Source organism: Mauremys mutica, chromosome 2, assembly GCF_020497125.1.
Source record: "Mauremys mutica isolate MM-2020 ecotype Southern chromosome 2, ASM2049712v1, whole genome shotgun sequence".
NCBI lineage: Eukaryota > Metazoa > Chordata > Testudines > Geoemydidae > Mauremys > Mauremys mutica.
Window position 1 is genome coordinate 65,878,830 of NC_059073.1, and position 14,623 is coordinate 65,893,452.

General features: G+C 42.3%; 1 protein-coding gene across 1 annotated transcript in view; it reads right to left on the reverse strand.

The window, feature by feature from the left end:
- NKAIN3 (sodium/potassium transporting ATPase interacting 3) overlaps window positions 1–14,623 on the reverse strand; it is a 316,215-nt gene that overhangs the window by 131,792 nt on the left and 169,800 nt on the right. The window contains exon 5 of the mRNA XM_045006165.1: window positions 7,620–7,817. Coding sequence (XP_044862100.1) covers window positions 7,620–7,817 — 198 coding nt within the window. The remainder of the gene's footprint in view (window positions 1–7,619; window positions 7,818–14,623) is intronic.

Consider the following 14,623-nt stretch of genomic DNA (forward strand, 5'->3'; position numbering starts at 1 on the left):
AGGTCTTCATATCCAGTTAGCTCATGTTTTACTCTCACATACTGATGTTGATTGGCTTTCCTAATCAGTCATGAGTCATTCTGGGAAATGGAAAGAGACTTTAGCTCCAGGTTGAACAATGGCACCATTCCCTAAAGGGATTTTCTTTTGAGAACAGTGTAAATCATGTGCTTCCTAGCATCTTTTCCTATACCAATTATAAAAATACCAGGGCTATAACTAATGGGAATAAGAGGGACTGCTGCAGTTCCTCAGAGGAATCACATTATATACTGATATCATTATCCCTTTTGTTATATCAAAATGATAACTGGGCTGGGTAGTGGGGCAGATTGCCCCACTCCCTGTGAGAGGGGGCTGCGGCAGGCCAGGGCGCCTGCGCAGACAGTGAGCCAATCAGGGCCCAGTTTAGAGCCAGCCAATCAGGGCCAAGCTCAGGCATATAAAAAGGCTGCCCAGAGCAGGAGCAGTCTGTCTGTCCCAGGCCTTCGACAGGGGAAGGTCAGTCTCCAAGGGAGGAGACTAGCACCGCGGACAGCGCAGCGCTGACCAGGCTCAGGGAGGCTAGGGAGCTTGAACCCGTAGACTGCCAGGCTGCAGGCCCTGAAGGGAAGGGCCTAGCGGGTGCAAGGGGCTGTAAGGGAAGCGGCCCAGAGAAACAGACAGCCGAAGGGGAGAGAAGGACAGTGAGGCTGACGCCAGAGGGTCCCTGGGCTGGGACCCAGAGTAGAGGGCGGGCCTGGGTCCCCCCCCTTCACTCCTTGCAGTGCACCCAGCCATTGGCCGTAGGGAGCGGCCATCTTGTTACGCCAGATCCCTGACAAAAGGGATTGGACTCAAAGGGCAGTTGAACATAGTGACTGAGGTGTGGGACTGCTGAGCACCGACCCCCGGAAGGGGGTGCAGATGGACTAAGGGGCACTGCTGGAGGGCAGTGGCCTCGAAGAGGACGCCGCCGAGCACGCAGCAACGCGGGTCCAGAGATAACAACAGAGGACAGAACGACGGACGGGACATCACCAGCCTGCAGAAGGCGCTCCACTGGAAAGAGCTAATTCCCAGAGTCACCAGCAGGAGGCGCCGCAGGGGTGAGTCCAACCCGTTACACGTGGTGGAGAATGCGGGCACGAGCGGTCCGTCCCTGATACAAGGGGCAAGAGCGAGGACTAGGCAGTTTGTGCCACATTGAGAGACTAAGGGACTGAGAGACAGAGATGGTAGAGAAACGGGACTTGTACTGGAGGGCCTGGGTGGCTCGGCTTGCCGAGCAGCAGAGAGAGGTGCTATGGCTGCTGCGGAGGTGGGCACCCAGACCATATAGGAGACCAGGCACCCAGGGTGAGAGACTGGGGCCTGGGTCTAGGAACTGTTATGCCTGTGGGCGAAAGGGCCACTTCAGGAGGGAGTGTCCCTATTGGGAGAGGGCAGAGAGGCCCCACCCAGAGAATGTACCCCCTGTGAAGGTAACAGGAGGGCCCCCAGCTTGTTGGGTCTGTGGGGAGTCGGGACACCTGAAAAGGGGGAGCCCCTGCAGGGCTCCCAAGGCCCAGGCCAGCCCAGAAGAAAGGGCTAGGGCCCAAACAAGAAGAAATAGGGCCGTGGCAGGGGGAAGGCTCCAGGGGTGCTTCCACTGCCACACCAAGGGCCACATAAAAAGGCATTGCCCCCTGAGGCAGAGAGGGGGGGTATCCGAAACTAAGGTTCGGTCTGGGACTAGCCGCCAGGAAGGGGTAGTCCAGACTGAGGCCTCCAGAGAGAAGGGGGCTGGGGCAGAGAGGCCTCACCTTAACCAGGGAACCCACTTACGGGCCAAGAGGGCCGAGGTGGGAACCCAAACCGATGTGGGAACCCATGTAGGACCAGAGAGGTCTATGGTGGGGACCCAAACAATAGAAGAAGGAAGCAGGTGGCTCCAGTTGGTGGAGGACCTGCGCTTTGAAAGAGATTCCCTGAGGGCCCAGTTGCGAGGAGCACAGGGGCGATAGGGGATTTCTCTCTTCCCCCCCACCCCCAGAGGGTTCTTAAGGGGGAGGGTGTGTAGTGGGGCAGATTGCCCCACTCCCTGTGAGAGGGGGCTGCGGCAGGCCAGGGCACCTGCGCAGACAGTGAGCCAATCAGAGAGGGGCTTATTGTGAGCCAATCAGGGCCCAGTTTAGAGCCAGCCAATCAGGGCCAGGCTCAGGCATATAAAAAGGCTGCCCAGAGCAGGAGCAGTCAGTCTGTCCCAGGCCTTCGACAGGGGAAGGTCAGTCTCCAAGGGAGGAGACTAGCACCGCGGACAGCGCAGCGCTGGCCAGGCTCAGGGAGGCTAGGGAGCTTGAACCCGTAGACTGCCAGGCTGCAGGCCCTGAAGGGAAGGGCCTAGCGGGTGCAAGGGGCCGTAGGGGAAGCAGCCCAGGGAAACAGACAGCCGAAGGGGAGAGAAGGACAGTGAGGCTGACGCCAGAGGGTCCCTGGGCTGGGACCCAGAGTAGAGGGCGGGCCTGGGTCCCCCCCCTTCACTCCTTGCAGTGCACCCAGCCATTGGCCGTAGGGAGCGGCCATCTTGCTACGCCAGATCCCTGACAAAAGGGATTGGACTCAAAGGGCGGTTGAACATAGTGACTGAGGTGTGGGACTGCTGAGCACCGACCCCCGGAAGGGGGTGCAGATGGACTAAGGGGCACTGCTGGAGGGCAGTGGCCTCGAAGAGGACGCCGCCGAGCACGCAGCAACGCGGGTCCAGAGATAACAACAGAGGACAGAACGACGGACGGGACATCACCAGCCTGCAGAAGGCGCTCCACTGGAAAGAGCTAATTCCCAGAGTCACCAGCAGGAGGCGCCGCAGGGGTGAGTCCAACCCGTTACAGGCTGCAACAATCATTCCAGCAGCTCTAGCTTGTCTAAAGAGAAAGAGAAAAGATTTCTTTATAACCCTGTTGACAAAAAGTTCTGGAGCTTTTAACATGGAGTATAGAAGAGAATTCTTGATGCATGACACTCATGAAAAGCCACTCAAATTAACCTAAAATGTATTTGAATCTATGGCTCAGGATGATGACCATGTCAACAATCTGAACTTCATTAAGCAACTATTTTTCCAGTATCATTTATTGTCTTGCTTTTAATCTCTTGCTGTAACTTGACAATCATGTTTGTTTTGATTAATTATTTACATGAATCTCGGATCCTCCATTTTAATGGCTGTTGTGCAGAATATGGTTTCTAATTAAATTCCATTTCTCTGATGAAATAGTATTTAAATCCACCAAATGTCATAATTCATTGTAATATTAAATAATCAATTTTTGACAGATTCTCTGAAAGCAGCGAGGCAGAAATCATTCATAAAGTAAGGCAATTGCATTGGGTTACCATGATGAACTGCTGAGGGGGAGAAGCAACAGATTTCCAGAACTAATGTAATCAGATCATGTTTATCATTTTCTTATGGAAGTGACATTTTGTACATTCAGAAGAAAAATGGCCATGAGAGCAGATAGTAGTGTGATAAAACAAGAGGAAATGATTATCTTTCTGAGAGAGATGATTGCATGTTCATGGATGAACCAACAAAACATTGAAATATTCAGTTAAGTAGTTAATGAAAATTGTTAGATTCTGCAGGTGCTTGGATGACATGTCTATGAACAGTAAAGGTAGGATTTTCCAAAGCATTCTGCACTGGGCTAACCCTGCTCCCATTGAAGTCAGTGGTATAACTCTCATTGACTTTAGGGGAGCAGAACTGTTTAATTCAGGGTGTGTCTACGCCGCAGTTGGGAGGTATGATTGCAGCATGTGTAGATATACTCAAGCTAGTGTGAATCTAGCCAAGTCCAAGCTAACTTGAGTAACAATAGCAGTGAAGCTGCAACATGGGTGGCTACATGGGCTAGCCCCACCCACCCAGGACCTTGAGTTCATACTGCCCAGGCTTCTGAGGCTTCACTGCTATTGTTACTCAATCTAGCTTTGATCTAGTTTGGGTACGTCTACCTGTGCTGCAACCACACCTCCCCCAGTGCAGTGTAGACATACCTTGAGGGTTACACAGCAGCTGGGAGGTGTGATTCTCAGGCCAGGTAGACAGACACACACACAATGCTCAAATTATGGGGAAAAAGTAGGGGGGATCTGAACATGAAGTGACTTACTTTAATTTAAGCAGTATTGAGAAGTAAGGGGGCCATAAAATAGATATGAGGTAGTGTAGTAAATGGGCTCAGTCCCACCAACCCCACCTGGTAATTCAAGCACTGGACACTTGCTACCGCTAATCAAGCTAACGCTTAAAAATAGCAGAGTGGCTGTGGCTGGAGCCACACAGTCAGCTGCTGAGGCTAGCCAGCTGAGTACGTACCCAGCGGTCAGATGGGACTGTACTCGGGTGACTGGTCAGAGCTGCTGCAGTGCCAACACAGGTACGTCCACCTGTGCTGAGAATCACACCACCAGCTGCTGTGTAGACATATTCTAAGAGTGCTTTTGAAGAACCCTGTGTTTGGATTTAAGAATGCCAAGAATTAACGTTTCAGGATTTAATTCTATTTTAAGATTGTCTGTCTTTGTTTAAATGTGTAAATCGGACTAAAAAATTAAGTGACTTTAATAATCAGGAGGGCAACAAGAAGTTTATTTCAATGTATTTTCTTACAAAATAATATATGGGCTGGAAACATCCCTGAGTATAACTTCAGCATGATTCACAGGGGCTGCAGTTTTCATATTAACGGGAGCTATGGCCTAGATTCATAAAGGTACTTAGGCATTGTCACGTTGAGCATCACAACTCTACACCACTATGATAAAGGTAAAGCTTGTCTGTGTGGTGACCAGAGAACTTGGAGCATTGGTTAGATACTGTGGAATGATCTTCCCCAGGATCTAAGGACATTCACAAACGTCATCAACTTCCACTCCACATGCAAGGCACATGTCTTTGCCCTTGCCTTCTCTATTATTAAGACAAAGCAGTGTGTACATTAAAAAACAAAACAAAAACAAAAGACAACAAGAACCAGTAGCAAAAGGAAAACCTTCTACTGCATATACAATACCCTCCCCCTCAGGGAGGGGAGAATGAAAGAACAAACCACGCATCAGGTATTAGTCACATCACTTAATGCATTGCTGGAAGAAGCTCAGATACTACAGTGATGAGCACGGTATAAGAACCTACATAGAATACTTGTAAATTAATATGCACTGTCATCTCAAATTTCATTTTTTACTGGAAGTAGCTCTTGTCCAGAAGTGATATTAACAAGAATAACAATCCATGAGGTCAGTCCAACATTGATTACTTGACATTGTGTGGTCAGAAAATTTCACTGGTACCACTGGGTGTCATGTAAAAATATTGCCTTCTCCTCCATGTCAAGAAGAGAGGAGATTAGAACCATAAGGAAACATTTTTAAATATTAGATTGGTGTATATACATACAGTATATCACAGAATCATAGAATCATAGAATTGGAAGGGACCTTGAGAGGTCATCTAGTCCAGTCCCCTGCATTCATGGCAGGGCTAAGTATTAACTAGACCATCCCTGACAGGTGTTTGTCCAACCTGCTCTTAAAAATCCCCAATGATGGAGATTCCACAACCTCCCTAGGCAATTTATTCCAGTGCTTAACCACTCTGACAGTTAGGAAGTTTTTCCTAATGTCCATATAAAATGGCTCATTCTGAGTCTAATGCAGAGCCCACTGAAGTCAATGGAAGACTCTCTATGGACTTCAGAGATTGTCTTATGAAAGCCAGTTCCCACTCCCCATTTAGCATTTCCAGTTTTGTGTAAGAACATCTATCTCCAAATAGCCCCCCAAAAAGAGTTTATGGGCCACAGACGTGCTTAAAGCTGCTGCCACTTATGCAACCAGCATTTGTTCCCTGCAAAATCCAGCACTCAGCACAGAGAACATGCCTCACTTTTTAAAAATTAAAGGCACTGTGTATAAGGATGTGTTCATCAATTGGAAATTCACCATGCACTGTACATAGAATAATATATTGTTGTGTAATACTACCAAGGTTCCCTTTTAAAAGTCATCCTTTACAGCAGTTACCATACTACTCTAAAATATGACTGGATTTCCCTGTAGTTAGAATAGGAAAAAGAGCCTAATCCTGAGAGATGCTGAGTACTTGCAATTCCCATTGATATCAATAAATGCTCAGCATCAGGTTCACACCTTAAATTACTCTGGCCTAGTAACTGTTTGCAGAAGATGACTCTTTAATGATGACTACTCTAATGCATATACTGCAAGCATCACAGGTGATTGCACTGCACTAGAGGTAAAGGAATGAGGTAAGCAGGGTCTAATATAGTCATAGAGGCACTATCTTGTGCATATAAAACCGTTCCTTCTTATATACAAGTTAAAATATTTAAGTAAAAGGAACCTTCGAAAAGCAGAGGTCTATTGAAAAGCAGAAATATCTGCCTGGACTGGTATGCAGTATTTACCCCTTGAGGGATTTCATGTTACAGATAATCTAACTCCCTATCAAATAAGTGTTTACCTTCCCATTTCTTTGCACCAGAGTTAGCATGATGAAATGATTTGTTGTGCCTATAAAATTGTTGTTACATTATAAAAAGGTTTGTTGCACTACTATTGCTACATAAAGTTGTTATGAAATTTAACCATATTGCAAGCTCCAGAAAGGCACATTCCACTTGTAGAACTAGCTGCCAGAAAAAAAAAATCTTTCTTTCTGTCTTTCTTTCTTAAATATGGCATTTTAATTCTACTTTATCAAACAATTTCACAGGATCATCTCTCTTTTTTGCTGAGTAGCTGTAATCTATTTCTGTCCACTCCAACACCCTCCTACACACATATATACCAAGATCTTGTACAAAACTATGATTATTATATTTTGCGAGCAATTTTCAACTAAATAAACAAAATCTCTTCTACTGCTCCTGAGAAAATAGGTCCCATTCTCCCTCTTCCCCCAATGGCCCTTTTAGTTTCAGTAGTGCAAATGTTCAGAGTCCAGTAGCAGAACAAGCTGCAGTATCTAATAGACAATAGGCTTCTCCTGATGGCACAATAATATTATTATATTAAATGGTGTTCAGTTTCAGGCTGGTATGGTAATTATAGTAACTGCAGTAAGTAGCCCACCAAGGTAAAATGTTTGGATACCCCAGATTCCCACAGAAGGATACAGAATGTCATAAAAAAAAGATATAATAGTACTCTAATTACTACAATTTCCCTGACCTTTTTTCAGTTCTTTGTTTGCATTAGGAAGCTATTTACTTTCTAAAATAGATTTATATTCAGACCTGGATGAAGTGTTCCCTTTCTGCACATGTTCTAATGAGTGAGCATTAATTGCTATGGATGAAATTCACTTCCATACAAAGGGCCAGAATTAGGGCTATGAACCACTCATGTTCCCAATGTAGGGCTGTTATGAAATATGAGCATATGAGAGCAGTGTACATTTCAAATGGCAAGTTTTATAGTCAACTATGCAATTTAAAATCTGTACTGTTATTGGTCAGTTACTGAAACCATCCACTCAGTAAAAAGAAATGATAGCATGTGACCTGCATAATAAAGAAGAGTATAGGAGTGGTAAAATCTGATGATAACTGAAAATAGAAACTTACAGACAGTAATATTTGGATGGCGCTGTGAATGACCTCGAGATACTGGAAGTCAATGATGCAGCCCGTCACAGAGACGTAGGAGTAATCGTCTAGGATCCCAGGGGCTGAAGGGCGCACCACTCTCCGTATGCAGCCTGGCCCATGCTCTCGCCACCAGGAACGGTGCATCGAAATGTTAAAAGTCATGAGATCAGTTTCCTAGGAGACAGAGAAAAAGGAATGAAATCCTTGTCTGTCACAGCATTAAAGATGAAAACAGGAAATAATGTAATTTCACTTATAAAAGAAAAACTAAGCTAAATAAATAAATAAATAATGTAAAAGATGAAGCCAGACTATTGAAAAGGAAAGAGGAAAATCTTATTGGGGCCCTGATCAGCTAGATACTCTACGAAACATAGAGCAAATAATAGTCCCTGTCCAAAAGAAACTTGGAGTCTAAAAATACAACCTAATTATTACTTTACTATACAGTGTCTCCAGAATGCATTTATTCTTCTGATAGGTAAAGGCGACAGCCACTTACAACAGTGGTTCTTAACCTTTTTGGGCTCAGGACCTCTTTATAAATATTTATGGCCTGTTATGACCCAGTAAATAGCCTGAGGGTGGAGGCTCTGGTGGTTTCGGTTGAGTCCTGCCTGACACTCACCCTACAGTGGCAACTAGTGTGCTGTGGGGCTGGCTGGCCTTGGCTCTCTGTTCTGGGTGTTGCAACCTCCGGGGTTGCTGTGCCACTCAGATTGGCCCTGCCCCCATGACTGGACTAAATTTGTGTGAGTGGAGTTGTGACCTGGCTCAGGGGGTTGCAGTGCCACTCACTTAAATTTGGCCTACCCAGGCTCCTGTCATCATGACGGCTTGGCCAAATCTGAGTGGTGCTGGGACCTCTAAGGTTGCTGTGCCTGGAGTAGAGAGGCGAGCCCAGCCAGCCCTGTGGGACAGAAGCCAGAGAAGCTACCATGAGACTCTTTGAAACATTCTTGTGACCCATTTCTGGGTCCCAATCCATGGGCTGAGAAACCCTACCCTATACCCAATGTTATTTCTACAGGATAAGATCTAAAATAAACCTCTACAGAATGCATTTGAGGCAACAGGTCTAGTGGAAATATCTGTTATTTTGCGTAAATTGATCCGTATAACATGTTTAGTGTAGTATAACATTCATATTTTCACCCACTCACTTTCACCTTCATGGCTCAGCACAGCAGTAAAAGTGGCAAAACTCTAACAAATTTTTGAAGACAGCTCCAGTTGTGCCTGCAAAAATGCTTGTCTTCTGGCTGTACTCAAAAAGCATCACATTTTCTAGGCATATACATGCTTAGTTGTGGGTACAAATGTGGGCTGCTGCAGGTATAATTTTACAGGTTCACCTACTGAACCTTATTAATCTGCCCTGCAAGTTTAGCTTTCTGTGGAAGAAGAAGTCCATACCAAACAAAGATAGAAGGATTTTTGCCATTATATAACATATCATATAGTTGCCAAGTCATTATTTAGACTTGGCGAGATATCTGTCTTTTGACTTTGAACATCATTCTTTGATTCCATTTTAGAAAATTTTGCACTTACGGTAGGGTGATGTCTTACTGAATTGAAATAAAACTTGACAGACAACTCTGCTTAGGTAAAATATAATTATAAATAGCCAGTAACTGGCAGTTTCTGACGTTTTGCTGAGTGCAACAATCCCTGTTACTTTATTACACATTACTGATGGGCTTTTCTCTTTATGCTACTAAGCCATGGAAAAGTCTCCCCTTCCATATTTGGTTGTGGGAACTTTATTAAGGATTTTTCTGCCTTGAGTCCCTGAGGGCTTAAGTGGAACTTAAGTTGTGCACGGGCCTTCTGCTTGGCCTCCACGCAAGGGGTGAATATCACCCTGTTACATAATAGTTGTTTGCCTATTTTTCTGCATGGTGCAGGAAGAACAACATTAAGTAGGGATTACCCTGTAAACTAACTCTGAAGCTATGTATCATTGCAAGCCAGAAATATGATCTGCAAAAGAACTTTACCATTACAGAGACAATTGTTTTATTTTATATTTTTTACAAGAAGGAGCCAATACATTAATGAATTTTTACTTCATTAAAAATAACCAGATGTCCTTAATCTCATCTAGAGATGGATGAAAATTTGGAAAAGTTCTCCCAGATTTGTTTTGCAAATTTTGACGATTTTTTAAATTTAAAATTTGTCATCCAGCTCTACTCTTATTCTTATTCAGCAAAGCACCTACGAATTTGCTTAATTTTTAGCATGTGCTTAAGAAGTCCCATTGATGTCATTGGTCATTATCATCCTTCATTCAGTAATGGAAGAGGAGACATCTGTGAAATCTATCTGACTTTCAAGCCATTGATGGTACAATGAGAGAAGGAAACGCCCATATCACCATCAAATTCTCTGCTCTGGTATACAAAAGATGTGATCCTGGCACTTTTTGTATCATTACTTTTGTTCAGCAGCTGTGGGTAAGGATGAATGCCAGAGTGCTGTACCCTGGTTCTCCAAAGCAGATGCAAAAGGTAAATAATTATCCAGCAGAGATCAGAGTCTTATAAGTGTAAACTAACAAAAAAATCACTTGGTGCATTAGTTTGACCTCTAATATGTCACTCCACAAAGTGGCAATGTTACAGCTGATAAATGTTAAGCTACTGATCAATAAATGAAAGCCTGAAAAAAAAATGAATAATTTGCAGTAGCCAAAGTGTATCCTTTTTCTCTAGGAAACACCTAAGCTATTTAATGAGTCAGATATGCCATCCTTAAAAAAATCAACTAGTGGTTTTACTATTTATACTGAAATAAATAAACTCAAATAAAAACAAAGGTGAAATGAGATAAAGAACATTGATCCACTCTGAGTCTCTTACTTTTCCATACAAAATGTTTATGGGTAATAAATTATAAAAAAGATACTAATAATTATTTGTTTGACAGCACCGCCTACCCACCTCATTGTTGCTAGACACTATATAAACACTTATTTAGACTTAGAAGGATTAGATTTTTATTGGTAAATGTCACTAAACATCAATTTCACCATAAACACACAAACAGACAAAAATATTTTCAACAATATCTTCCATAAAGAAAGTCAATGTAAGAAAAATGCTGCTTGAGAACTTAAGAGTCTGATTTAAGGAACTTTGTTTCTTTTGAAATCTGATGTTGGCAGATTGTGTTTTAACAATTATAGTGCTTTAATGGTTTGAATCTCAACATCTACTATCCTTAAAATATTGTCTGAGCTCCCCAATGATTTTCCACAACTGTGAAAATGTAAATAGATAAAAATAGAAAAAAATGCTTAAAATAAACATTGGTATTTTTCCTCAAAAGTATATAAAAATTTAATTCTGCCAAGCCTACTTATAATATGACAATCCCTGTTCGAAAAAGCTTCCAAACTAGGTGATCTTAACAATAAGCAAAATGTGTTCATGTACAGAGCTGCAATGACCTCCGCATTTTAGGTACAATTAAAGTGTTGTGATTTTCGAGGAGGCAATATAAATATCATTTTGAACAAATAATTCACATGCATATGTCATAACATATACAATACTGAAACACCACCACTCATTTCAGATGCCACACATCAAGCTTGTGGAAAATTTGTTAAACAATAAAGCATCTAAATACCAGTTCAAATATCTCAGCACTTGCATTGCATTAGATAAGTGCACTGCACAGTGTTACATTTTAATCCAGATCTATAAAGTGTACTCACATGGGATAAATCTCCGTTTCAGCAAAGATGTGTTTAACCTTAAGCACATCAATAATCCCATCCCTAGTGAGCTAAATATTCAACAGGTGTCTAAATCCCACTGAAGTCAGTGGGATTTAAGCACATGCTTAAGTGCTTTGCTGAACAGGGATGGGATTACTCATGTTTAAAATAAAGAATGTACTTAAAGTGCTTTGCTTAAATTTGGAACCAGAAAATCCAAAGATTGTTTCTCCCAATGTACAGTTTACAAGTACCATTGTAATTTAGTCTGGGTGTTTCTGCAGAACTGCTCACGAAGCTACCACTTTGGAAGGTGCTTAGACTGTAGCACTGATTGCTTACTCCTTTCAGTATTATATGAAAGTTAAATGTTTGTTAGGAAAGTCCAAGAGGATGCTTGCAGTTTTTCAATATACAACACATACTGTTTTCTCATGTTAAAAACAGCCATTAAGCAACTGCTTCAAGACACTCAGTCTTCCAGAAGGTAATGTAATGTAAATTGCTGTTTTCTTACAAAACTATGCAATTTTTCAAGCTTACTACTACTGATTGTGTACCAGACTCTATGCATCTATATAACAGCACACCTTGAATCCAAAGAGAGAGTGCAAAGGCACAGTGCTTTAGGATTGCTTTCAGTGGTAACAGTGTTAGTCTGTATCAGAAACAAATAAAAAATAATAATAAAAACAAAACAAAATGAGGAGTCCTTATGGCACCTTAGAGATTAACAAATTTATTTGGGCATAAGCTTTCGTGGGCTAAAACCCACTTCATCAGATGTATGAAGTAAAAAATACAGGAGCAGGTATAAATACATGAAATAATGGGGGTTGCTTTACCAAGTGTTAGGTCAGTCTGAGATAAATCAATTAACAGCAGGATACCAAGGGAGGAAAAATAACTTTTGAAGTAGTAAGAGAGTGTCCCAGACAGTTGATAAGAAGATGTGAGTAACAGTAGGGAGAAATTAGTATTGAGGAAATTAACTTTAGGTTTTGTAATGACCCAACCACTCCCAGTATTTATTCAGGCTTAATCTGATGATACTCAGTTTGCAAATTAATTCCAGTTCTGCAGCTTCACATTGGAGTCCATTTTTGAAGTTTTTTTGTTGAAGAATTGCCACTTTGATGTCTGTTATTGAGTCACCAGCGAGTGACCAGTGAAGTGTTCTCCTACTGGTTTTTGAATGTTATGATTCCTGATGTCAGATTTGTGTCCATTTATTCTTTTGCGTAGAGACTGTCCGGTTTGGCCAACGTACATGGCAGAGGGGCATTGCTGGCACATGATGGCATATATCACATTGGTAGATGTGCAGGTGAACGAGCCCTGGATGGTGTGGCTGATGTGGTTAGGTCCTATGATGGTGTCCCTTGAATAGATACGTGGACAGAGTTGGCACTGGGGTTTGTGCAATGTGGCTAAGTTAATGCTACTATGGGAACCTTAACTTTCAAAGTTCTCATTTTGGGTGACTTTGTGCAACCTTAATGGGGGAAGAATACCCAGAGGAGAGCAACAAGAATTGTGGGTGAAACACACTGTTTTTTGTCTGACCCATTCACATTTCTTCATCATGTCTGCTCAGAATGTGATTTCTTCTGGAATATAGGAATTGCCATACTGGATCAGATGCAGAGTCCATCCAGTATCTTGTCTCAGAAAGTGGCCAGTACCAGAAGCTTCCCCGGAAGGTGCAAGAACCTATAGTTGGCAGATTTGGCATAAACTGCAGGGATCTTATCTTCATTCTTATTTGTGTAACCCATAGCCGATAGCTGATGCTTTACTAGCAAATAAAAACACCAGTGCAATAAATAGTTCCATACCCTTTCTGAAAAGAACAAGAATGATCAGATTCCCCAGCTAAGTCTTCCATTTTCACAGGTGGAGAGGAAAGACATTTATTCAAAAAGCTTATTGGCAAATAATTATAATGTACATAATTCCAGGAAAAAAAAGGGACTGTAACAAATAATATTTTGTCCTAATTTCCTGCACTCAATTAAGTTTGCAGTTTTGATGCGAGATGTTGGCTTGAACAAAAAGCCTGCACATTCCATAATATTTAATTTCAAAGAGTCATTAATCCCCATTAGATGCAAATGATGTGTTCCAGTGTTAATGAAGCCTGCTTTAACTGTATAGCTACCCTGGAGAGGGAGCATCAGCTGCAAGCCAAGGTCTACAATTTGCAGAATAATCTTAGTTTTCCACTCCATTACATCCTTAGTACACAGGTTCTGATCCCAGTTAATGCTGCATCTGACCACTCACTCTTTGTCCCTCCTCATGACAGCTGAACAGACTGATTTTGAAGCACTGGGCAGACTCCACTAAGAAAGTGGTATTGTGAATAACAGGCACTTCTGTTGTTAGCTCTCATATGTATTAGCAATGATGATGGTTCAGGCTTCTGATGTTTTGAATATTAATTACTCCTTTTTTGCCTTAAATCTAAATATTTGACTTCAGCTCAACTCAGGTAAAAGCCATATGTAAAACTGAAGGTGGGACTTAACTTTATATAATCAAACTGTGCCAGCTACTGCAATCTCAGAACTGCTGTAGCAGTCTGGTGGCCCAAAAGGAAAACTGTTTAAATTTGTAGCATCCCCCCCAGCCTCCACAGAACAGGGTTGACACATTTTTATGGAAGGTTTAACCCCCAAAGAGTGATGTGATGTGATATTATGCATATTCTTTTAGAATTATGGATGCTTTTGTAAATCATGTCATACTGCTGTCTCATATTTCTTGAAAAACTCAAAGTAATGTCTCTCCTTTAACATGTGTACAATTATATACTGATTTCATTCTATATTGATTTTGTTATGGAAAATTTACTTTAAATATATTCTCTGCATGTTGTTTTGTCTATATGTGTAATTTATGAACCGCGAACCCAGTGTGATTTCTGGGTGCGGGGGGAGCGTATTTCATGTATTACAGCTATAAAACATGTACAAAAGATGTTTTCATTTTGGCTAGATATCACTGTCAGACTCCCTCAGTTCTGGAAGGCAGCTTTTGCTTAGTGCTCAGGTTCAAACACAGGAAACAGCACTGCAAACACAATGACTTGAAACTTCTGCCATGTGCCAAGACATACTGAAGTACAAATCTCATGATAGACCCTTACCTCTAATCTTGTGGGAAAAGTAAAAAGTAATCAGTATGTTGATGTGGAGGCTTACTGACAAGCCGATCTGCAATGGATAGTTCTAAGATGCTGCCCAAA